This window comes from Natrix helvetica (genome assembly GCF_964273705.1).
Source record: "Natrix helvetica genome assembly, chromosome: 3".
Taxonomy (NCBI): domain Eukaryota; kingdom Metazoa; phylum Chordata; class Lepidosauria; order Squamata; family Natricidae; genus Natrix; species Natrix helvetica.
Window position 1 is genome coordinate 47,149,533 of NC_138549.1, and position 26,393 is coordinate 47,175,925.

Here is a 26,393-nt window from a genome sequence, read left to right on the forward strand (position 1 = left end):
AAATAATCCATCCCCATCTTCCCTGTTTTAAACGTCTGTCTCTTTTTCCATGATTTTTTATTCTTCATATTTTCATAGGAAGTATATACTTGAAAAGAAACTTGTCAAGTGTTTTGAGCCAGAAATGGCAACCCACAACTGCTTAGTTTAAAAAAAAATGGCGGGGCAGAACATTAACTGACTTACATGAATTCATCCATTCACCATAAATCCATTTCTGGTTTACAGAGCCTTTATTTTTAGCATTATTTATATTAATGTGTCCCTTTGTATGTTAGTGTGTTGGTCACAAACATGCAAAGATACGTAGTCATGTCCATTTATTTGGTTGGTTTTTAGAAAGTTGTTGTGGCAGCTTCATCAAGTTCAAATGTTGAATTGCTTTGTCCACAATCTTCATGAATGGCAGCAGTTTCAATGGCATCAGTTTTTGCTGCCTGCTTTTTCCTGCACATAAAAATAATATATTGATTAGTATTTAACTATTTAAAAACTATCAGCATGTGCACAGAAAACACAGTGGATTTTTTAGTAAAATTCTGCTTAATATCAGTCTTGACAAGCATTTGAGACATGGTAGGCATTGGTTAAAAGTACCAGTGAGATACATGAACTGAGAAAAGAGCTGGCTGAGGAATTCTGGCAGTTGAAGTCCATCTATCTTAAAATTCACAAGGTTGAGAAACACTGTCATATATTGTACATAATGAACCTTGATTTAAGACTAAAGATCCATAAATAGCACTTACTTTTTTCGATCTTTCTGTCCAATAATGATCAAGGTGATGATTCCAATCACTACGATACCAATCACAACTCCAAATACTACAAGCCACACAGTTATGGGTGATTCATAAGGTGGCTCCAATGTTGGTAAGAGGCCAACAAATTCCAAAGTTTGATCAGTCAGTTTGAAAGCCTCATTGATACGGTCCCGAGACAGACTGTAAATGAAGTCGGAAATTTTCTTTAAAATATTTCTAGGCATTCTACTAAAGTGTTTATTTTGCAATTGTAAAGTGAACATGCAGTGATATGCATAACAAGTATTAGGTGTCCTTCCTTCCTTCCTTCGGTCCTTCTTTCCTCCCTCCCAGTGACATGCAGTGAGGTTTATGGCTGGTGAGGCACTGATGTCATCACAATCAAATTTGCAAACATTAAAATCATACAAATTTTCTTATCCAATATTTGATTGGCAGCAGTTAAAGGGTTATGTTTAAGGTCTCGTATCAGCATTCTTTACACATACTGCAGCACACAAAAAAGCACATTTGCCATCAGAGCAGATGTTGGGGAGGGGGGCAAGGAGGAAAAGGGTCCACTCCCTCTCCCTCAGACCCCAGGAAGGAAGGGAAGGAAGTGGGAGGGAAAAGAAAGGAAATGGGAAAGAAGAAAAAGGAAAGAAAAGGAGAAAGGAAAGGAAATAGAAAAGAAGGAAAGGAGAAAGGAAAGGAAATGGCAAAGAAGAAAGGAAAGGATGAAGAAGGGAGGGAAAGGGAGGGGAAGGGAAAAGAAAAAAGAAGGGAAAGGAAATAAGGAAAGGAAATGAAAAGAAAGGAAAGGAGAAAGGAAACGAAAAGAGAAAGGAAAGGAGAAAGGAAAGGAAAAGAGAAAGGAAGGGAGAAAGGAAAGGAAAAGGGAAAGGAAATGGCAAAGAAGAAAGGAAAGGATGAAGAAAGGAGGGAAAGGGAAGGGGAGGGAAAAGAAAAAAAGAAGGGAAAGGAAATAAGGAAAGGAAAGAAAGGAAAGGAGAAAGGAAAGGAGAAAGGAAAGGAAAAGAGAAAGAAAAGTAAAAGGAAAGGAAGATAGAAGAAAGACAGAAAGGGAAAGGAAAGAATGGAATGGATTGGTACTGCTCAAAAATCAAGTCTCAAGATCCCGTTGACCACTTTGGCTCAGGCAGTCCAATTCCACGCTGCTTCCCTCTCTCCACAAAGCAAAGGGAGAAGTCGAAGCAATGCCTGAGAAACGCCGGATGTGCAGAGAAATGCAGGATACAATCAGCGAATCACATTTTCCCAGGAACCAATGAAGCCCCAGAGGACCAATGGGAAATCTCCCTTCTGCAGCGTCATCAGTCTCCGGGTAGTCTTCCTTGACTTCAGGAGAGAGTTGGAGGCAGAAGAACTGCTTGCCTCTCCTACCTCGGGATTTTTTAGGCTTTTAACCCTGGCTTAACTCTGCTCGAGCGATCATAAAACGCCTTAGAAGTCAGATTAGACTAAATGAGGTACACAGTTCTCCTGCCTCATAGTAGAGGGCACTTTTTAAGAGGCTTTTTTAAACAGTTAGGCAGTCATTCACAGTGAGGCAGCAGCTAGCTAGCCTCACTTCAGCACTCGCCTTTTTCCTTTTACATTTTGTTCCCTTTTCATGATGACAGTGGTGAGGCTGTGCCTCTGCTGCCTCCCCTGACTGCACATCACTGATCCCTCCCTCTCTCCTTTCTCTCTCTCAGAATTTCTGCTGTTTAGTTTGGCCTTTTACATTTTATCAGTAACTAAAAAATTATACATTCACTATTTATGGAGGTCCCATTGACAATTCTCTTCTTTCCTGACACTGTAGTATATTTAAATTTTTTAGACTTTTAAACTACTCTAAAGTGGTAGAAGACATTCTTATTTTGTTTGCCTTGTAATTCAGTTTTTATTTTTCAGTCTTATGTTGCATTCATTATAATTTATTTACCTAAATTTATATGTGATTGCAGTCTGACAATTCAATACAATGTGAACATACTTTGATCTATCTATTTACTCTGTGGAATTTGGAGGATGGATGTTGATATGTAGTAGGTATATTGCTATCAAATTTCAATATTTAATGAATTACAAGAAGGAATTTGTTAGATTAGATCTGCTCTTAGAGTTAAAATCTAATGTCATTAGACTGCATTCTGTTGTTCTATTATCACAATATGTAAGATGATAATTATTATGTACATGACTCAACACTGGAAATAGGCTATTTTTGTTGATTTTCTCATTCTTATTTCACTCTGGAAAAAAATCATGTTTTATATGTTATATATGAACTGATTAACCATACCCCAATGATGTTGATCAACTTATTAACATCAATATTATGTGGCTTTCTCATTCTGAACTTGATTATACGCACAAAGCAAGATAATTTAATGTTGCCTGTATGCCAATTTTTCAAATTACTCATACAATATTTACTCTATTTTCCTGCATTTAAAAGGTTGTTGCATTTTGACTGATGACATCACGAATGCATTCATAAGTTTCCTTGAAAACAACACAGAAGTGGTTTACTACCATGATTCTTCTGGGATGTTTTTTGACTTAACAATCTTAAATGTATAGTCTTGATATTCCCTAAAGATCTCCCATCCAAGTACAAATCACCCTGACCCTATTGATTTGTTTACAGTCCAAAGTTTCACCTGATTGCTTCTTCCACTTCAGATATAGGAACCAATTCTGAAATATTATTTGGCATGCTGACTGTAAAATAAAAGGAGATCCTCGGTGTCTCATCATTCACAAGGACATTATCTGCTCTGGTGGGAAAGAAATTTGTATTGATTAGAAATATTCAGGCTTAGAACTATCTGTGTTAATATTTGATCCAAATTACGTATATGCCAACAAAGGGATCCCTCCTATTGTCATTGGAATATGTCGATTGCAAACTGACTACATAATATATATTTATATATGCAAAAAGGTGGAAAAAGAGCTCAAATAATCCAAAAAGTACATATTTAATCTTCTTTTGAAATATCTAAATAAATGGACACCAATAACTAAAATTAACTTAATATTCTTTACATAGAAAATAAGATATTTTCCTTCAGGATCAAATTATTTGAGTCTATACTTCTGGCAGCCTTACACAAATTATTAGAAAGAGTAAAGCAACATCTTGTCCGAGTCACATGTATTTTCATATCAGATATTTCCCTCTATATCCTTCTATTGTAATAGATAATAATGAGAAAATAAATGAGAAAAACAATCTCTATGTTCTATTTCCCACTTTTCTTCCTTCCCTTTTCTCCTTTCTCCCTCTTTTTCCATTGCTCAGGTGAGCCATATGAAACATTCTAGGACAAGGGTGTCAAACTGGCAACCTGCAGGCCCGATGAGTCCAGCACAGGCCATGACCACCCCAGTTTTGTGAATGGGAAAAATGTCTCTAAATATCATGTGACAGCATCATGATGCTGTTAGATTGATTCCTGTGTTCTAGGAGTATGGAAAATAGAGATCAACTGGGATTGTGGGCAAAGAGAATTTACTTTTTCTCTCCTGTTTTCAAACAGAAATAGAATTTCTATAATTAATAATATATTTAATTAAGCCTTTACAATTAAAGCTAATCCCATCTATTACACTATTACACTTGTTAGATCGGTGCGAATGCAGCAGGTGAGAGTCGCTAGTGATTTCAGCACTTTTTATTTCCGCCCTTTAAGGAGCTCCAGACAGACCAGCCAGCCAATGACAGCAGTTCAAATTCCCCGCAGCTGAGACGGCCAATCCGCAGTGAGCATGACAATTTATGTAGATTCTAGGCAATCCACGGCAAGCATGAAAACTGATGTAGATTTCTGACGTCCGTCCATACATAACACCCCTCTCCTCCTAGAATGAACAGTGTCCAATCCCCTGCCAATGTATGTGGCATAGTCCTCCAGTTAGGCAGGGCGCAGTGGCGTAGCGTGGGGGGTGCAGGGGGTGCCGGCGCAACATCTGGGGGGGCGCCCTGACTCGCCCCGCGCCGCCCTTTGCCGGACTGTGGCCGCCTCTTTCCACGCCCGGCTTGGCCCGCGAACTAAGCTTCCCGGCCCTGGCATGCCCAGGCCCCTCCTGCGCACCGCATACCTCCCAGCAGAGCCGCCAAGACCCGCCGCGCCGCCCCCGCGGGAGCCGAAGGAGAGCGGCGCTGCGCTCCGTCTGCCCGCGGCTGCAACGCCACTGCGTCCTCCCGCTCCGCCTGGAGCGCCCCGGGGAGCCGGCGCCTTCCCGAAGCCCCCGGTGCGCCTCCCACCCCCGCGGCACCTGCTTCCCTTCAGTCGAACCTTTTCCCGCTGCCCTGTCGAGCTCCTCCTCGGGAGGAAGGCAGGAGGCCAGCATGGAGAGCCTCACTTGACTGATGCCGACCCAGGGGCAGCTGCAGTCGGGCCGCCCTTGGGTTAGGGGGCGCAAATTACTTGCCCCGGGTGCTGACAACCCACGCTACGCCACTGGCAGGGCGCACCGGCTTCCTGCTGAACCTACGCATTTCACTTGTCCCCAGGATCTCGGCTGCAGCGGTCGAATCTGCTGTTCCTCCAGCTGCCTGGGAAGGAACCTTCTAGAGCTCCTCGGCCCGCGAGTTGAATTCCAGCCTGGTTCCTTCTGCTTTCGAGACCGTTGCTTCCCGCTGGATGCCTTGATCCCAGATAAGTGGTCACAGCTCAGGTTGGCATGTAGTTCCCTGTTGGGCCACTGGATAGGCCTGGTTCCTGCTTGTCTGCTTCCTGGCTGGTGGTTGGGCATGCTCCTCGGGGTGGAGACCTCAGGTTCTGTGAGGGTTGCTCGGTTGTGGTCCAGTCACCCTGGTTCCTCAGTTCGGTGTCCCCCAGGTGGTGTCTGAGTTGGTCGATATGCCTCCTCCAGATTGCCTGTCCTCCAACTCAATGCAGTATGAGACTTGGGGCTGGTGACAGCCATGACTCGGCCTGCCAGCCAAGTCAGGTACCCTGCATAGTTGTGTGTGAATACTGTATGTTGAATGCCCACGTGGGCCGTGTGGAGTCCAGAGGGGTGTCAGGAAGGTAGTCCGGGTGTTATCGGTCAAGTCGTGACCTCAGCCTTCTTCCTATCAGCAACTCCGCTGGGCTCTTGTTGGTGGTCGCATGGGGGGGGGGGTGATGTGTTGAGCGAGGAGGAACTGGTTGATTTTTTCCTGCCAATTCCCTGGGCCCATTCAAGTGAGGATTTACTTGGTTAGTCTCACCATCCGCTCGGCCTGCCCATTGCTTGCTGGGTGGAAAGGAGAGATGAGTAGGTGCTGGATCCCTTGCTCCGCGAGGAATGCCTCCATGGTCTTGTCTGTCAGTTGTGGGCCGTTATCTGAAACCAGGATGTCAGGTAGACCGTGGGTGGCAAAGAGTCGTCAGAGGGCTCGGTTAGTGGCTTCTGCCATGGTTGTCTGCATGATGATTACTGCTAGCCATTTTGAGTATGTGTCCATGGCAATCAGGAATGTTTGTCCGTCTATTGGCCCTGCAAAGTCAATGTGTATGCGGGACCAGGGTCCCTTGGCCGCTTCCCATTCACGAGTGGATGCCCGTGGTGGCACTGGTCGCGTTTCCTGGCAGGGTTTGCATGTGGCAATGTCGGTAATGTCCTTGTCCATCTGGGGCCACCAGATGTAGCTCCAGGCTAATGCCTTCATTCTGACGATCCCGGGGTGCCCCACGCATCCATGGCTTGTATCCAAAGCTTTTGGGGAATGATGACCCTTTCTCTCCAAAGCACACAGCCTTTTATGGTTGACAGTTTGGTTTGCTTGCTGTGGTAACTTTGGAACTCCTCCCCCAGTCTCTCCTGTAGCCACCCCCTCAACACCCAGTTCAGAACTTTCCATAATACTTTGTCCTTTTGGGTGTGTTTGGTGATGTCTCTGGCAGTTACTGGGCTGGCTAGGTCGATGTCGATCAGCAGTACTTGGGCAGTGGATGTGGGGTCTTCCACTAGTTCTGGCAGTGGGCAGCAGCTGAGAGCGTCAGCGTGGCTGATATCTTTGCCAGGTTGGTGGATCAGCTCAGAGTGGTACGCAGTGAGGAAAATGGCCCATCTGGTCATTCTCAGGGACATGTATGGAGGAGTCTGTTGGTTGCCAGTGAGGACTCCTAATAGGGTCTTATGGTTGGTGACCAGCTCTAAATGTCTTCCGTATACATACTCATGGAACTGCTTGATTCCTGCCACCACGACCAAGGCCTCTTTATCAATTTGGCTGTAGTTGCACTCAGCCGGTAACAGGGTCTTTGAATAATATGCTATCGGTGCTTCCGTTCCATCTGGTAGGCGGTGGCTGAGGATTGCCCCAACTCCAAAAGGAGAAGCATCACAGGTGATCCGGACCAGCAATGTGTGGTTGTATTGAACGAGGATGCTGTCGGACGAGAGGAGGTCTTTAACTACTGCAAACGCTTAGTCTTCCCTCCATCCCCAGGTCCATGGCATCGTCTTCCCCAGGAGGTTTTGGAGCGGCTCAGCAACGGTGGCCTTCTGTTGTAAAAAAATGCTGTAGAAATTTAACAGTCCCAAGAAGGCTTGCAGTTCTGCCTTATTCTTTGGGGTGGGGGCATTCTTAATGGCTTTCATCTTGCTGTCAGTCGGGTGGATGCCCGACCCATCTATTAGGTAGCCCAGGAACTCTACCTACCTTATGCCAATTTTGCATTTATTAGGATTTACTTTGAGTACTTTTTCCTGGAACCTCCCCAAGGTCTCGCGCACACGTTCCATCAACTGGCCTATTGACTCTCCTGATATAAAAACATCATCAAAGTATGGCACCACCCCTGGGATCCTGTGGAGTAGCTGCTCCATTAGGCACTGGAAAGGTCCTGGAGCTACGCTGACCCCAAACTGCAACCTGGTACATTTAAATGCCCTCCTGTAAGTCACTATGGTTTGTGCTTCATTGGTGGCTTCATCTACCAGCAGCTGCTGGTAAGCCTGGGCAAGGTCCAGCTTGGCGAATACCTTCCTGCTTCCTAGGGAATGCAACAGATGTTGCACCACTGGCACTGGGTACGCACTCTGCTGGAGGGCCTTGTTCAGTGTACAATTGTAATCTGCCCAGAGGCGGACGAACCCATCTGGCTTCATGGGGGTATCTATGGGGGTCTCCCACACCATGTGGTCGGTTGGCATGAGGATTCCCTGGGCAATGAGCTTGTCTAATTGTTCCTTGACTTTGGGCCGCAAAGCAAATGGTACCCTTCGAGATTTGAGCCTGATGGGGGTTACATGGAGGCCTAGGTTAAATGAAATGGGTTTCCCCGTATATTTACCTAGGCCCCCATCAAAGACGTCCATGAACTCTGCCAACAGCTGGTCCAGTTCGTGGGTGGTTACGCAGTTCAGTCTGGTGATGTCCAGGCCCAGGGGTTTAAACCATTCTACTCCCAGCAGTGATGGCCGGTGGCTGCCAATGACCATGAGCGGCAGCCAGCCTTGGAACTTATGGAACGTTACTTTGACCTCCATTCTGCCTAGTACCTCTATCCAGGTCTCTTGATAGTCATTCAGGTGGACATATGGCAGCTTCAGGAACTTCCTGCTTGCAGCTGGGTTCAACTTCTTGATTGTTTGCCAGGTTACTATTGTCAAATACGACCGTGTGTCCAGCTCCATTTTGCATGGTTCCCCTTCAATGGTCACGACTGCGTGGTATTTCTCCTGCTCATATGCATCTGTTTGTCCCATGGTTGTGTGATGGATTTCTCTGGGAGCTTGGTATTGGTCCTCTCTTCTTCTGCTCCATTGTTGGCCAGCTCTTGGGTTCCCTGGTCTTCCTGATAAGGCTATAGGCTTTGGCTGAAAGGGAATGGGTTGGGGCGCCTTGCAGGCTTCGGCAATGTGGCCTTTTTTGTGGCATCGGTGGCATGTCGCATCCCAGAAATGGCAAGCTGCCCTTGTGTGGAAGCCCATGTAGCCCGGGCAATGTGGCTGCCTTCTCTCCGCATCCCTGGGGTTCTGCTGCCTTTCTGGGTACACACCGTGGATGGTGTTCTCTGTGTCGTCCCAGTCGTCATCGTACTCAGGGATTTCGGTTGACCAGTCGGGCTCTCGTATGTGTGGTGCACCCCGCTGGTCTTCCTCACATTTGCCGCTGAGTTGTCTGATGATTCCGCAGCCCTGGCCTCCTCAACAACGTCCTTGAATGAGACCCCTCTCCGTATCAACAGTTTCTTTTGTAAAGAGAGGTCTCTCATCCCCAGGATGATCCGGTCCTTCATCATCTCTTCGGGATTTATGAACTCACACCTGGTCGCACCTGGAGGCTGGCCACAAAATCATTGATGATTTCTCCCTCTCGTTGGTGCTGGTGGTAAAACTCATTCTGGCTGACCATGGGGGCGGCAGATGGTGTGTAGTAGTCTTCCAGGGCACATTGCAGGGTGGCCCAGGTAATGGTCTCCACATCTGCTGGGGCGATCAACATCTGTGCCATCTGGTGCCACAGTAGGTCAGGAATAACGCTTACTTCCTATTGTCCGGCCTGTCCTGGTAATCGTTGGCCTCCAGGAACATTCTGAAATGGCCCGTGTACGTGTGCCAGTCTTCCGTCTGCGGGTCAAAGATCGCTTGAGCAGGCGATACTTGCGGTGCCATTCGTGCAGGTGGTCAGGAGCCCTGGTTGCAAAATAGCTGCATGGTTCATGAGGTGGTTCTCAGGTTCCTTTGTCCTTTGTCGCCAGTGTTAGATCAGCGCGAATGCAGCAGGCGAGAGTCACTAGTGATTTCAGCACTTTTTATTTCCAACAAAATGTGACTGTGCTCTGCCGGCTGTGCTGCCGGAGCTCGCCCTTTAAGAAGCTCCAGGCAGACAAGCCAGCCAATGACAGGAGTTCAAATTCCCCATGGTTGGGACAGCCAATTCATGGCGAGCATGACAACTTATGTAGATTCTAGCCAATCCGCAGTGAGTATGAAAACTTATGTAGATTCTAGCCAATCAGCGGCGAGCATGAAAACTGATGTAGATTTCTGATGTCCGTATGTACATAACAACACTATTCCACAAATTACTTAAGATAGGACTTTTCTGGAGAGAAAGGGCTCTTCCCATGGTTAATATATCTTCATCGTCTTTATTATTACTAGTGGTTATTATTAATTGTTACAGATATCTGTTAATTTTTGCCCTGGATATTTTTTTATTAAATATATTATGGAATATATTATGACTGTTACCATATACTGTTCTGTTTCTGCCCTGGATTAATGTAGACTAGAATGTGTGAGGGTACATAATATATACTCATATAAAACACACACGCACACACTTTATGTGTGGTGTGTGTCTGTGTCTGTGTGTGGTGTGTGTGTAATCAGAGATCAATGGTCTCTTCAGGGAAGAAAGGTAAAATGAAAGTCATGGCAGTACAACTGAAGGGCACTTCACCATAAATGGAGTGTTATTTTGCCTTGTTTGATCTCCACTTGCAGACACTACTGTCATGAAATAGTATAAAAGTAATCCCCATTGAAGATAAAAGGAAATATACTTACTGAAACAGCACTGTTTTATTCTTGATTTCTAAAAAGTACTTCCGCATGGCATAGGCAATGGTTGATTTAAATAAATACATTTCACTCATAGTCCAGTTGTACTGTAAATTCAAGGTGACAATTACATTGACAGTTGTAACTGAGCACACAGTTGAATTCAGATACAATATTAAGATCTCTACAAATACAGTCAGCCTCCAAACTATTCTCTGGTTACAGAGATTCCCACTTTCTCTCCCTCCCCCCCCCCCGGCAATTGAATGATCTCCATCCTATTAGAAGAGGCGTATCAGGTAAGTATCAATGTCATTTTTCACCATTAAATGAGAAAAACTCTTCTTTGTCAAAAATTGATAGGAAGAAGATAAGATAGCTGTCTTGAATAACTGAAAGACTGTTGTAAAAGGTACAGAATTGTTCAGTTATTCTTTATTGTTTCTGAGGGTAGTACCAAAAAACTATTCAATTTAGACATCTTGGCGATGTTGGCCAGAAAATGAAAAATGTTTCAAACGTCAGTAAAAATAGTGTGTTATATGAAAGCTCAACATTTGACAAAGGGATTTCCAAATGCACTGATCTTTTACACAATGTTCACCAAAATTCAAGCTTCTCCACACTTTTTCTATTTTCCCCAGCATCTCCATTTTTCCCCATCATACCTTTATTGTTTGCCTAAAGGTGAGAATTATCTTCTATCTTCATAGGATTGCATTGTGATCTATTTTCATTGTACTTAAAATAAATCCCAAATAATGAAATCAAGCTAACATCATCTACTCACTGCATCATCACCCAGTGCTTTTTTCAAGCTGATCCTCACTTTGATTTCATTCTTAGAGTCTAGATTGAAAAAGAGAGAACATAGAATTAATAATGTATACTTCAAAATATTCTTATTTATAATTTAAATTGCAATTGTTTTTTTCCCAGTTCTTTCTCTGGAATTGTCAAAGAGTAGCATCAATAGACAAGGATGCCTCCCCCCCCAAAAGAGGGGCATATATTGGATCATACAACAAAACCTACATGGAGTCCAATTTACATTCCAACCAATATTTTCATTGCTGTTGTGTTTCTCCAGCCACTTGAGTAAGGGATCAAAGTAGTGACAAAACGGTGTTGCATCCATCTTTTGGCTTCTCGTAATGCTTTCTAAAGCTTTTGTCCAAGGCTGAGAACTACCCAAAGCAAGCATATCCCTGTATTTAAAAAGACAGGAAATTTTGATCACTTGTCGGACTCGCTATGTTAAGGAAAGACAAGGCATACTAAATTGAAGAAGAGTTCTAATCAGCACCAGCAAAGACTGTGGCAAACATCTCAAATGAATAGGATAATAGAATTCAGCTGTTACAGCTGAACAGGGCCCAGATTTTCAGTTGTGCATGCCTGATGCTAAAGTGAAGAGCAATCTCCTTGAAACCCAGAAAACTCTTTAAAGTGTACAAAAAAAATATGGAACAGAACTTCCTCTGTGTAATTGCTATTATAACATCAGTTTCCAGGTAATATGACATATCTCTAAAATCCATAAGAACTGCATATCTTGATTACTGAGGGATTCCTTTAGATGTTGGGTTCATGTGGATGTTAGCATTTGCTTTCCCTCCATCCAGAATCTAAATCTTTGGAACTTGAAAACTTACAAGCATGTTTGGAACTTGAAAACTTACAGGGTTGATAGTGAAAAGAGAGGCCTAATTTTCATCTTATCATCTGTTTCTTCTTTTAAAGCAAATGTAGACTAACAGTACTTGCAGTGGTATCTGGATCCTACAGTAAAAATTTATTTCACTACAGCTATTCAAATGATACATTGTGAAGCAAGTTCTCGCTTACCTCAAAATGCGTCCAGCATCTGTGGAATTAGAAATCTCACATTTATAAAGTTCCCCTGTGTGACCAGCAGCTTTGCAAAGTGCCTCTTGAAATTGGAACTGGTAAATGGTCCTTGTATAATATCTAGAAAAGGGAAGGGGAGAAGATAAAACCAATTTATTGATTACAATAAGAATATCGTCATTTTTCTGAAATTGGGCAGCTCTAGAAATTAAATAAATAAAACATTTTATAAAGTTAGTTTTATAGAAGTAATTTTATTGTATTAAAATGCTGATCACATCAAGATATTTCATTCAGCCTATCTGCTTATCACGTGTCACCATTATTTTATCACTGTTTTGTCAAAAGAGATTAGAGCTGTGCAAAGCTTTAAAGTGGTGCTTCAATTTGAGGAATTCAAAAAAGAAATTGAAATTCTTTTTAACAAAAATAGTAAAAAATAAAAAAGCAAATAAGAGTAACAAGTTAAACCTTATGAAAGAGTAGTCATTGGCAACATGAAATAGAGCAGCAGGGTCACAATATTCTTCGTTGTGAGGCAATGGCTCCACAACCCCGACTATCTGTCGCCTGCAGAAAAGAAAAATGTTTCCATTAGTATTTGAGAAGGAAGCAAGACTTAAAGTCAGACACTTCGTTGTATTAAGAATTGAACTGCTAAAAAAATGTCAATATATTATAAAAGCTTTTGCCCCAGTTCTACACGTACATTGACTAAATCCCTCATATAAAAGAAAGAGCATTGTCCTCAAGGCAGGCATCTCAAGTATATTTACGTTTCATATAATATAATATAATATAATATAATATAATATAATATAATATAATATAATATAATATAATATAATATAATATAATATAATATAATAGCCTTGTTTTGCATAATACACACACAAGGGACAAGTACAACGGAATCTGCATTAAGCTTAAAATTTGGACTTAGAATAAAGGGCTCTTTCAGTGTTCCTAACTCTGCTTTTCTTCTGTCATGTTTTACTTTCATCTTTTTATAAGTTAAAAGTTATTATGTCTTGGAAATGGAGTGGAGTAGATAAAGTGATGGCTACCTGTGATGGGAAAATAACGGAGGCTGGCATATTCTTGAGTTTTCAAACTACTGCAGTAGTTCATCTTTCAGAAAGGATGCAGCATCTCATCCTTTAGGTTCAGCTCAGTCACCTATTTGTTGCTGGATGACCCTTCTGTCAGCTGCTCGTCTTCACTTTCTTTGAAGCTTGCTAGCAACTGCTATAACAGGGTGGAGAGGGCATCTGAAAGGGGAAGCATGCTGGGGGTGTGAAAGAATGCTATGGGAAATTGAGGAGTATGGACACTAAAAGGAACCAGAGGTGCCAAACCAAGCCATCTGCTGAGCTTCAAGGACATCAATCCTGGGAAATGATTAGGAATTTACGGTGCCTGAGGCACCAAGTTCCTAAAACATTGGAACAAGATCTGATTGGACTGTTCTCCCAGCGGGCAGGGCTTTGGGCACTGGAGATTGCTTTTGATATATGATTTTCATGTGGTTTTTTCCTCAGAACTTGCCTCAGCAATGCTGCACTCAGCATCTCTAGTAAAAGTATCTTTTATCTAAAACTTATGGAGTCAAAATTTATGGAGTAAATCTTTTCTAGGAAGTAGCTGGGGCCAGTCTGACACCTTCTTTTTAACTCTCCAAGCACAGGAGGAGATATTTCAATGTGACATCACCAGAAACCACAGAATGGCCCATTTTAATAATTCTCTACTTTCTTATTTATTTAATAAATACATTTCTGTGACTGCACATTTCACTAAACATGACTCTAGATAGTGTACCCACCAACAGTTAAAACAATATCACAACAATTAAAAATCTTTTTAAAAAATAAATAAAGTTGAGATAAGTATGGTAAATAAAAGACTTTGGGAGAACACCCATCTAAACATAACACAACTATTGCACAGGCTCCCTGTGGGATCCCCAATATGCTAGAAGAACCAGATTTTAGGCCTTCCAAAATGCTAATAATAATAATAATAATAATAATAATAATAATAATAATAATAATAATAATAATAATAATAATAATAATAATAATAATAATAGTTAGATATTAGCATATATCGAGGCAAGTCTCCCCTCTGGTCCGCTGCTACAGCGGGAAACAGGTATCGTTCTGATTGGTCGAGGGGCGTACCCGATCCCTATAAAAGGGGAACCCTCCGACCACAGAGCAAGCTGGATCACTACTACTACTAATAAAGAGCTGTTAAGTCACTTCGTGTCCGCAGTCTGTCTCTTGTTGCCCAGATCTAACATTGGCGACGAGGATGGGATTGAGAGACAGATTGGACGAAGAACGCTACCTCCAGAATCTCCGGATTTGATCCAGCCCAGGAATTCGGCAGAAATTCCGGCAGCCATCTCAGGTCACCGCAGCGCGGCAAATTCAAGCAAAGAAGATGGCGATGCACGCTCCCCCCACTCCATTCGACCCAGCGAACGACGAATGGGAAGCCTTCATGATTCGTTTCGAGTGTTTCCTCGAAGCGAACGAATACACGGGGATCACCGACGCCAGGAAGAAAAACATCTTCCTCGGCTACTGCGGAAAAGAAGTTTTCAACACGGCAAGAGACCTCACCGCGCCTACTCCAATACAGGCAGTATCATGGACGGCGTTGCAACAGGCCCTGCAAACTCATTACGCGCCAAAACCTTCCCGCCATGTCTGCCGCAAGGAATTCAACACGAGGAACCAGAAGGCGGGAGAATCCATCAATCAATATGTTGCAGCCCTACGAAAAGCAGCAACTCACTGCGAGTTCAGGGATCTGGACGAGCACATCATAGCGCAGCTCATCTGTGGGTTAAGAGACATTTCACTACAAAAGAAGCTGTTGGCAAACCCGAATTTAACCCTACAGATAGCGCTAAACGAAGCAAGAGCATCAGAGTCAGCAGAGAAATCATCGGTAACCATACAACGAGGGGCCAACATAAATCAGCCAGCACCAAGGCAAACCAGAGTACACTACGAGGACACAAGCCCCGACTACGAGAATCCCGAGTTCGAGGACAGTCACCTGATGCAGAGCAGTCACTTGAGGCCTGGGGGGAGACCCGGATTCCGTTTGCCGCCCTGCGCAAACTGCGGAGGGAATCACCCCAGGTCTACTTGTAGGTTCAGGAACGTTGTTTGTTCGCACTGCAACAAACTTGGGCACATCGCACGAGTGTGCCGGAGCGGAGTCCCTGCCTCACGGCAGCCACCCATGTACCGCCAACAGAAGCCCAACCCAGGGGCTTGGCGAAATCAAAAAGGGCGCCCAGAGAGAAATCCACAAGTGTTTACCCAGAGAGAAAATTTCCAAAGAGCTGAACGAGCGTATCCCCAGAGAGATTACTCACAAGGAGCTGAGCGAGCGTATCCCCAGAGAGAATACACACAAAGAGCTGAAAGAGCGTTCTATCAAGACGCTCAATGAGAGTATTTTCAGGATGTAGACGATGAGATAGAGTTGACCCAGAGAGAGGAGTTGCGAACGTATCTCACCACAATACATCAGGTCCGCCCTAAGCGGCCAAAAAGGCTGAGAGTCACAGTCCTCTTGGAGGGCTCACCTTGCGAGCTAGAATTTGACACAGGATCGACCCTGACGATTATTTCATGGGCATCCATGAAACAGGCTATCCCTAGCCTCAGAAAGAGCCAACTACGCGCTCCAGACGTCCTGCTACGAGACTACCAGGGGAACCAAGTCCCCATCGTGGGCCAAGGCACATTTCAAATCCGTTTCAAGGACATCGAAGCCCAGCTGCCCGTGACCATCGCCAGCGCGCCATTACAGAACCTTCTGGGGCTTGATTGGTTTGAAGCCCTGGGGTTAGAAGTCACCGGAATCAATGCCGTGAGAAACAGCAGCACTGAACAGATTTTTAAGGAGTTCGAGGATGTGTTCAGCCCCGGTCTTGGTAAGTATGTGGGTAAACCAATATCATTCAATTTAGACCCCAAAGTGGCGCCAATCCGACTTAAACCGAGAAGAGTGCCTTTTGCACTCCGCCCAAAAATAGATAAAGAAATAGATAAGTTAGTGGAGCAAGGAATCCTTGAGCCGGTGGATCATGCGCGCTGGGAAACACCCATCGTGACCCCAGTCAAACCAGACGGATCAGTCTGCATCTGCGCGGACTATAAATGCACAATTAATGTCGCGCTACAACAGAGCGCATATCCTGTGCCTGTAGTACAGCACTTATTGCACTCGTTGGGGCCAGGAAAGGTATTTGCTAAATTAGACATGGCACAAGCTTACCAGCAACTGCCAGTTGATAGCGCCACAGCGGAGGCCCAAACTATAGTGACGCATAGAGGAGCATTCAAATGCAACCGGCTACAATTCGGTGTGAGTATTGCCCCAGGACTGTTCCAGAGCGTCATGGAACGACTTTTGCAAGGGATACCGGGAGTCGTCCCCTATTTTGACGACATCTTGGTGTCCGCTGCAAACGAGGAGCAATTAAATAAAAGAGTCAGAACTGTTTTGGCCAGAATCAGAGAAAAGGGTCTCCGCCTCAAAAAGGAAAAATGCCAAATTAACGTGCCTAGCGTAGAATTCCTGGGTTATAGAATCGATGGTCAGGGAATACACCCCACTTCAAAGAAAATTAAGGTGATCCAGGACGCCCCCACACCACGAAATCAGACCGAGTTGCAGGCCTTCCTCGGACTACTTAACTTCTACAGCGTTTTTCTGAGGCAGAAGGCGACCGTTGCTGAGCCACTACACCGTCTACTCCAGAGGAACGCACCATGGAAATGGGGATGATCCGAAGCTGCAGCTTTCGCCGGGGTAAAGCGCCTGCTCACCACTGACTCACTGCTTGTCCAATACAGCCAGACCCTACCGCTGGTATTGACCTGCGACGCATCACCCTTCGGAGTTGGAGCAGTCCTCAGCCACAGGATGCCCGACGGAAAAGAAGCACCCATCACCTTCTACTCCAGGACTCTTTCATCGGCCGAAAGGAATTACAGCCAAATGGACAGGGAAGCGCTGGCTGCTGTAGCTGGAGTAAAACGTTTCCACGAATACCTCTACGGCCGCGATTTTGAACTAATTACAGATCACAAACCGTTGTTGGGACTTTTGGCAGGAAACCGGCCCACTCCGGTCTCCCTTTCTCCACGCATGACCAGGTGGACTGTTTTCCTGGCTGCGTACTCATACAAATTGATTCATCGACCGGGCTCCACTCTCGGACACGCAGATGCACTCAGCCGTTGCCCATTACCTGACATTCTGCCAGACCCCACTCCAGAAGTACCGGTATTGCTCATTGACTGTTTGGACTCTGGACCGGTTTCTTCATACGACGTTGCAAGGTTCTCCTCTAAAGACAATTTAATAAAGCAAGTTCAAACTTGGGTTTGGAGGGGGTGGCCGAAGGGAAACGTGGGCCCAGAATTCAAAGCGTTTTGGTCAAAACGGGACGAACTCTCAGTGTTGCAAGGTTGTTTATTGTGGGGGGATCGAGTTGTTATTCCGTATGCTTTACGTAGAAATGTATTAGATGCTTTACATGTGGGTCATCCGGGGATTGTTAGGATGAAGGCGTTAGCAAGAAGTTATGTCTGGTGGCCAAACATGGACAAAGAAATAGAGGAGTGGGTGGCCACTTGCGACCCATGCCAGGAATCGAGACCAGCACCCCCGGAAGCGCCCGCCACAGAATGGGAGAAACCTAAAGCACCCTGGTCGCGAATACACATCGACTTCGCAGGGCCATTCCAAGGTCAGACTTTCCTTATAGTTGTGGATGCATACTCAAAATGGCTAGAAGTAGTCCTAATGACTTCAACCACGGCAGAGGCAGTCATTAAGGTTCTACGGCGACTTTTCGCCACCCATGGCCTGCCCGACCTCCTGGTCTCCAATAACGGGCCCCAGTTCACGGCCATGCAATTTGAGACATATCTAGCAGGTCAGGGAATTCAGCACGCCCTCGTCGCGCCATTCCATCCGGCATCAAATGGACAAGCGGAGAGAATGGTACGATTCGCAAAAGAGGCCCTCGCTAGGATGGGTCCAGGTGATTGGCAAGCACGCATTGATCATTACCTTTTAATTCAGCATATCACCCCAAGTGCAACGACGGGTAGGAGCCCCGCTGAACTACTCATGGGCCGCCGTCTACGGTCTCACCTGGACCGTCTTCACCCAAATTACTCTGCCACAGCTCCCCCAGACTCCACAAGCAAAATTCGGTCTTTTAGCATAGGGGATTCAGTATACGCCCACAACTATGCAGGGGGAACATTGTGGATGCCGGCAAGGGTCATTGGCATCACAGGTCCACGATCGTATCTGCTGGAACTGGAAGATGGGCGGAACTGGAAAAGGCACATTGATCAACTTCGGGGTCGTCTAGCACACTCAGACCTTCGAAACGAAGACGAGATTTTCCTGCCTACAGAAAGTCAGCCACGCGAGAGCCCCATCATAGAAAACTACGACACCTGCGAACCAAGCTCGGAACAAGAAAGCACGCACGAAGCAGAGCAACCCCCAGGCAACGCAACCGAGCAGTCTCCGGAACGCCCCAGAAACGAGGGCACGAAATCTCCCGAACGTGGAACGGGAAAAGCATCCGATCCGGAAACCATTTCTGACCAACCAGAACCACGACGTTCCTCCCGAGTAAGGCAACCCCCAACATACCTAAAAGACTATGTTACCTACCGCAACGTTCCGTCTAGGAGGGGAGGGGTGTTAGATATTAGCATATATCGAGGCAAGTCTCCCCTCTGGTCCGCTGCTACAGCGGGAAACAGGTATCGTTCTGATTGGTCGAGGGGCGTACCCGATCCCTATAAAAGGGGAACCCTCCGACCACAGAGCAAGCTGGATCACTACTACTACTAATAAAGAGCTGTTAAGTCACTTCGTGTCCGCAGTCTGTCTCTCGTTGCCCAGATCTAACAATAATAATAATAATAATAATTTTATTTGATTAGCCGCAACCCTCTCCCGAAGGACTCGGGGCGGCGTACAATCAAAGCAAATAAAATACAGATAAAGACAACATACATACATAAGAAACAAAGACATATACATGTGCATGGAGGAGGTAATAGAGATGGAGCTAACTTCACATGGGGAGAGGGGTGTGATGAGATGGGTAAATATGACCAGGAAATGGCAGTCCATCTAATAATTTGGACCCATGATATGCAGAACTTTAAAAGTCAAAACTAGCATACAAGGTGCCAGCTGGTACAATTTATGAAACAGAGGTATAACATGTGTCAACCAAGAGGCACACATAACTGTCCATGCAGTCACATTCTGCACTGGCTGAAGCTTTCACATAATCCTCAAGGGCAGCTCCATATAGACTGCATTTCAATAATTAATTCTGGAGTGATCAGGGCATGAATGACTTTGAGTAGCGCCTCATCGTCCAGAAAAGGACACAACTGATTCATAATGTTGTACAAAGGCCTCTCTATGAGCAACTAGAAAGCTGATCAGGAATCATGAGCCTAGAAGGCCTGTCTGATGTCCCCATCTGGAGTAGGGCCAACATATCAGAGCCAAAGTTGGTAAAATCCCAGTTCCAAAACCCCAAAACCCAAGCCACTTGTCAGTCTTGCCAGAGTTCAGCTGAAGTCTGTTGTTCCACATTCAGACTTCTACAATTTCCAAACTCTGGGACAAAAAAAATCAATGGCATCATTTAATTGTCCAGGGGTGGAAATGTACATTTTAATATTATGAACATACTGATGATACCCCCACCCATGGTGACAGCTAATATTAAACGAGAGTGGAGAGAGTACCAAGCCTTGTGACATCGCATATATTAGGGGCTGTAGGTAGGATTTCTGACTCCTAATTAACATTGACTAGCAGCATTTTTATAGGAAGGAAAAGAACCACATGTTCTATGGTATCAAAGGCAGCCAAGAAGTAAAGGAGAGCAAGGACAGATAAATCACCCAAGCCCCACTGCTTCTAGAAAATCATGCAAATGCTGTTTTCACTCCATTACTAGGCCTGAATCCTGACTGAAATGGGTTCAAATAGTCCACTTCATCCAGGGTCTGCTGAAGGTGCTGTGCAACCACCTTCTCCACAACTTTTCCTCAGAAAGAGAAGTTAAATACTGGATGAAAATTGTGGTGGGATCAGCAATAGTTTCTCGAGGAGGAGACAGACCAAAGCCTCAAGGAGTGCCAGAACCCCAACTCTCAAGAATGAATTAACAGCCAAAAAAAAGACTCAATATATCTATTTTACCCCGAAAACAGTATTAAGTTTCAGGGCTATCATCATAAGATATTTGAGATGGCAATTGATTGGTTTTCTATTCCCCTTTTTATTGTTCTCTATAATAAGAGCATTGTGTCAGGAGAGCATGTTTTGGCAAATGTACCATAAACCTGATAATGAAATAGAGAATAAATGAATTTTTAATAAGCTCTCTTTCCATTACTCTTTACTAATAATAAATATTTATTGAGCTGAAACATTTCAGTATTCCAGAGATTTTTCATATTTTTCTCTAGTTGTGTCTTTTACTTACTTCATTTCCCACCATTTCTTCATCCATTGATCTTTGGGGATTTGCTCAGCAAATACCATCCATCGCCATTTTTCTAGCATGTACGTGAAAGGCATTGTTCCAACAATAGTCAGGGCCTGTTTGAGCAGAAAATTGATATCCGTTTCTGAAAAAGAACAAAATTGATTGAAAAGGATTAAGTAGAAATTCTGTGTTGTTGAAATTGCAATTGTGCTGCCCCAGCAGTATATAGCTAGTGTAGGAATTCAGAACTGTCTTAAAGCAGGATAAAATGTGAATTAAAATATAAAAGTGAGACATGGCAGAAGGAAGATATAAAGACCTGCTTTTAAGACATGTACAAAAACAGGAAATGTCAAAAGCCCAAAACCACAGAGATCAGCTAAAGTTCTTACAAAGCCACGTAGCCATTACCTGTGGCCCAAGACAAAAGGAGAAGTAAGACAGTATCTGCTTATAAGGCTTCTTTCCTCAAGATAACTAATAAGAAATGGGTTAAGTGTTTCCATGTTGCGCTGCTTTTGAGAATGTATAAGAATGCGTGCTTCCATGAGAAGGGTTGTTCAGAAGTTGCATGCAAGCTTTTAACTAGCTTTTCTGAACCTGGCTGCCAATAAACTTCTTGATCCTGAGACATCTAAGTCCTGTTATTTTCTGCAACAGTCTCCTTTAAGAAACTACCTCATGGGAAATGTTGAATACTGTGGAAGCCTGGCCAGCAGAGGGCGTTCCAAGAAGACTCTGATTGGTCCAGGCGCACGATCCAGCCGGCGGGAGAATTAGTTAAATTCTATTGGTTAGGCGTCTGACAGCTGCAAGTATAAATAGCTGTCAAACGGCTCGCGTTCTGTTCGTTCCTGTCAGCCTGTTCTAACCAATAAATACGTTGAACTGACAGCTGCCTCAGTCTCCTCACTACGAACTTAACAGGAAATGTAGGCAGAGACTGCCTTATGGGAAATGTAGTTCCATAACATGTGATCACATTAGGTTTCTGATTGGCCACTGGGACATTTTGCCCGCGTGTAAAGTTTATAGCTGGTCAATTTGAATGCCTTTGTGAACCGGAATAGTAGTGTGTATCTCCGCTCAGCATGGGAGTAAAATCATCATCTTTTTACACCACATGATGGGACAGATTATGGAAAGTCAGAAGTATCTTAACACTGAAATGTAAGTTTTGCTATTAAGAATGTCTGATAATAAACTTGATCTGAAAGAGATTCCTAAGCGTGGAGTTAACTGCATGCCCCGAGCAAGCCTACACCACCCGAGGCAGAACAGCAATCCTAAAAATAAAAAAATGGTATCATACAAAATAATTTTTTGCAAAGTTCCTACTGTCCCTTGTAACTGAAAGTAGGAGTTTTATTGGTAGAAGTTATCTAGAGGTTTTCTTTTTTCAAATAACTCCCCAAAGAAACAATGCTAACCACATAATTTTTCTACCTGCTCTTTCATCTTCACCAATTTCTCTTAGCACTCTGTACAATAATAACATTTTTACAATTTTAGTTCTTAAACTGGTAATACCTGGCAGCATGCTCTGATATCTCACCTGTATCTTCTTGAAAAGTGTGTTCTAGTAAGCCAAGGGATTTCAGATACTTTGGAGTGGCTGCAGAAAGTGACATGATCTCTCCAACAGCTTCATGGAATCCTTCATTGGCCCCATTTCTTAGTAGGAAAGGTTGATCAGAATAGGCCATGTCATATTCAATATGGCCCATCTCATGGTGTGCTGTCAGGAAGTCTTCCATATTTATTTTTGTGCACATCTTAATCCTGCCAACGAATACAATTCAGGCAGAGATTATGATAGTTTGAATGGCACTTTGACATAGTTGCTAAAAATGGCGTGGCCTTTTATGCACTTAGCTTATGTTTCTAAATTAACCCTATGCCCAATTTATGAGGAATGTGGATTTCTGGTTTAATTGAGTGGTATCCTCCCATGGTAATTCCTGAGATAAAGGTGAAACATCATTCCTTCAATCTTATTATAATGGTAACCCAGACAAGATAACGGAACAGAGGCAATCATCAATTTATAGGGATTAACCCTCTTATTTGCAACTGTGTTGAATTCAGATATAATTAGATGTATAAATTTACAAACTGGAGCAGAATAACATATCAGATAGCTTAACATTTAATGAACAAATTGTAGATTGTAAAATATTTATCTCATCTATATTCCCAGTAGTGTTCTGGTATATACGGCACTGATACATTGATTTTATTATGCAATCGGTTTTATTGCTAAATCTATCCAGATTATAAAACTGGATATGTTAACTTTGCTGCTTGCTGTTATATCTGGAATTACCACTTTGTACTTTTACTTACAGAAAATGGATGTAAACTCTGTGACTGAGTAGAAATAAGCTTTTGGTACCTGTAGTCTTTTTTCCCCATATCCCAAGCTGTAGGATGGCAAACAACTTTCCTTCCATCTTTAGGTTCCTCAAGCATAGAATTATTCCAGAAATTATCACTCATAGGGAAAAGACCAATTGAGATGAAAAAATGTTCAGCAGCTTTAAATATTGAGTTTACGGTCCATTTCTGAAAAAGATTGATTTTTACATCACCTAACAGTTTGTAAGCCTAACAAACCCCATACCCACGTTATTGAGGGTCCCTTATGTTTAGCTATAGAGGTAGCCATGAAGGAAGGAAGATACTGAGATGGTTAAGATCCTTTGGCATCCTGCCAAGAAGAGTCTTCAAAGACATATCAATTAAGCCACTTTTGAGAAACCAACAACTCGTGAGTGGCAGGAGATTTATTGCCCCCAAAAGATCCTCAGTGGCATATATTAATGAGCCAACTTCGAATGCTATCCCAGGCAAGGCACCATATATTAGCTATATACCTACTTCTGCACAACCCTCAGCTGGCGTTCTCTCAGACGGTAGGCTAACTGCTCCTCCTACAACTGGCCAAATCAGCCCCCCCGCAGCATATAACATCTTACCAGGAAGCTTCCCTCGATTTGATCAGCTGGGAAGAGGTGGCCCCAAAAGAAGGGACACCAGCTCAGGGCACCCAAGGTCTCTTGGTTGATGGGCCTCTGGTCAATGTCTCTGGGATTCCACCTATCTATGGGACTGATCTGTGTCAAGACGGCTTTTGGAACCAGGAGGAGACGCAGCTCTTTGGCTCCTTTAGAGCGCTTCCTCAATCGGAAAGAGGCCAAATCATAAAGCGTCTGGATGCATTTAAGTCTAAGCTTTGGAGTCTATCACTCTCTGCCAAGGATTCCTTTGGACATGGATTTTATACTGATTTACCAGTGGACGCTCCATTGGCATTTTTTCCAAAATGTTTAATTCATAAACCTGGAGACGCAGGGCTAACTCAAACCCCGCTTGATGACACTGCCGAATATCTTCCAACTAAGCAACCAGTCAATGCCACAACTACAAACTGGAGTGCGCTTAGAGTCTTACAGCCCCACGAACAAGGCTCGCCTCCCCTCTCTTTTCCCCTACTTTTGCCTCCCAAGAGGATGACCTTGCCATCTAATAATGTATGTATTTTTTCGGATCCGAAGGGTGCTCTGGAAAAAATTAACACAGAATGACTAGTAAACCCGGTTACCCCCCCCCGCCCTGCACACTCAAGTGCCTTTTGTGGAACATTGCAGGCTGGGGGCAAAGATGCGGCACTACAGAATTTACTAACTATATCCACTCATTCGATGTGATCCTGCTTCAGGAGACCTGGGCTTGTGATAAGATCCTTTTCAGGGTTTACGGCCACTTCATTGGCTGCTATTGGACAATCTACGGCAGAGAGGCCTAAAGGTGGTCTAGCTTGTTTGGTCTCTATTTCTCTGAAAGTGGAGACAGTGGAACTACCCCCTTGTGGCTCTTTAGCTATGGCGCTTTTAATTAAGAAAGGATGTAGTAAACTGTTAGTGTTCAATGTTTATCTTCCCCCGGCGAGGAAGCAAGCCAATATCAAGGCTCAATGGGGCACGCTGGAGAACTGTATTACTTGTATGGAAACTAAATTCCCAGCGATGTACATCCTAATAGGGGGTGACTTTAACGCCCGTCTGGGAGCTCAAGTCCCCCCAGCGATAGAGGCACTCTACCCCAAGAAACCTTTCAGGCCATAGGTCATCTGACTTCAGCAAGACATTCTAAGGACGAATTAACAAATTTTGCTGGCATCCAGTTAGCCCTTTTAGCAGCCCAACACAACAAGATAATTCTTAATGGGAGTACCCTAGGTGATCTGGCTGGCGAATTTACTTTTAGTTCCTTACGTGGGAGTAGTGTTATTGATTTTGTACTGGTATCTTGACCCTTAAGAGAGGCAGTCTGTCACGATGTTAAAAGGTTTGCTAGGCCTGAACTGCCTAAACTGACACTCAAGAGTTAAACTAAGAAAGCTTTATTGCGCAGGTCATAAAACAAAATGTTATCTGAAAGTGATTTATTGCGCACGCGTTACACATTCCAAAAATTCTCTTCTTTGTTCGGCTGCCAGCTTGGCAGACGGAGCTTTCATTATCAAAATGTAACAATTAGTTATTTTCTGTTTCATTTACTTTTATTATTTTATTATTAAAGTTTGTTTATTAATTAGAATACTTTTAAAGACTTTTATTTTTCTCAATATCTCAAAAGATATGCGGAAGGGAATCAGCCACGGTCCATTGATCTCAGATTTCCCCAGGGCATTTTTTTTCCCTGACACAGTCCGTGCTTTTTATGTGGATTGCCTTATGCAGAGTGACCACAAACCCCTGGTTACAATCATTGAGCTTTTTTCAAATATACATCTCCCTAGGGGGCCTCAGATATTAGATCCCTATGTGGCCTCGTACACAAGGAGGATCAAATGGTCTCCCAATATTGAAAGAAAATTTCACTCCTTTTTATCATCTCCGGAGTGTCTCAACTTGTATAATCAGGTACTAGCAAGCAGTGGCTCGGAGATAGTCTTGGCCTTTGAATCACTAATTAACAGTGTCCAAAGGGAGCTTGGAGCCGTCTGTGGGCCGAGTGGTCTATATCAATCACGAAGTAATACTTGGTTTGACAAAGATTGCCTGATGCTTAGGAACCAGATCAAATGGGTTTACCTGCTCTACCGCAACTGAGGGGACAAACGCCCACCAGAGGACTACTACCACTGAAGCAGGAGTACAAAGGATTAATTGCTAAGAAAAAGAAAGCTAAAGAGAGAGAGAAGTGGGATCTACTTTTCCTCTCCTTCCAGCAGAAGGACACCCGATTATTTTGGCAAATTGCTGCCAGCTCTTTGCCGGGCCATCGGGAACTCCCTCTGTGCTGCATCTCTAACTGAGACTGGGAAACCATTTCTTGGCAATTTACCAGGCGTTCAGCAAGTTCAACCGTGCCTGACCCACAGCTGTCTCCTGTAGCCCCTGACTGGCAACCCGTGACCCATGCTGAGATCACCGAGTTTATCTCCGAACTTAAGTCAGGCAAAGCTCCTGGCCCTGATGCTATTCCCCCTGATCTGCTAAAATCCAATCCTGAATGGTGGATTCCTCTTTTGGCAAGACTCTTTACATATATTAATTCCTCTGGCAGGGTACCTTCCTCCTGGAGCTTAGCAATTATTGTGCCAGTTTTTAAACGAGGAAATAGAAACAACCCAGCTGACTATCGCCCCATAAGCCTGCTCTCTATTATTGGGAAATTGTATGCCAAGT

General features: G+C 44.0%; 1 protein-coding gene across 1 annotated transcript in view; it reads right to left on the reverse strand.

Moving 5' to 3' along the window:
* Positions 1 to 226: 226 nt before the first annotated feature.
* The window catches only part of ACE2 (angiotensin converting enzyme 2), a 55,498-nt gene continuing 29,331 nt past the window's right edge, over positions 227 to 26,393 (reverse strand). The window contains exons 9-19 of the mRNA XM_081947336.1: positions 23,093 to 23,262; positions 22,253 to 22,479; positions 20,695 to 20,839; positions 12,588 to 12,686; positions 12,114 to 12,236; positions 11,301 to 11,473; positions 11,056 to 11,114; positions 10,272 to 10,372; positions 3,416 to 3,532; positions 750 to 944; positions 227 to 447 (exon numbers count right to left, since the gene is read on the reverse strand). Of these exons, the coding sequence (XP_081803462.1) occupies positions 336 to 447; positions 750 to 944; positions 3,416 to 3,532; positions 10,272 to 10,372; positions 11,056 to 11,114; positions 11,301 to 11,473; positions 12,114 to 12,236; positions 12,588 to 12,686; positions 20,695 to 20,839; positions 22,253 to 22,479; positions 23,093 to 23,262 (1,521 nt within the window). The 3' untranslated portion in view covers positions 227 to 335. The remainder of the gene's footprint in view (positions 448 to 749; positions 945 to 3,415; positions 3,533 to 10,271; positions 10,373 to 11,055; positions 11,115 to 11,300; positions 11,474 to 12,113; positions 12,237 to 12,587; positions 12,687 to 20,694; positions 20,840 to 22,252; positions 22,480 to 23,092; positions 23,263 to 26,393) is intronic.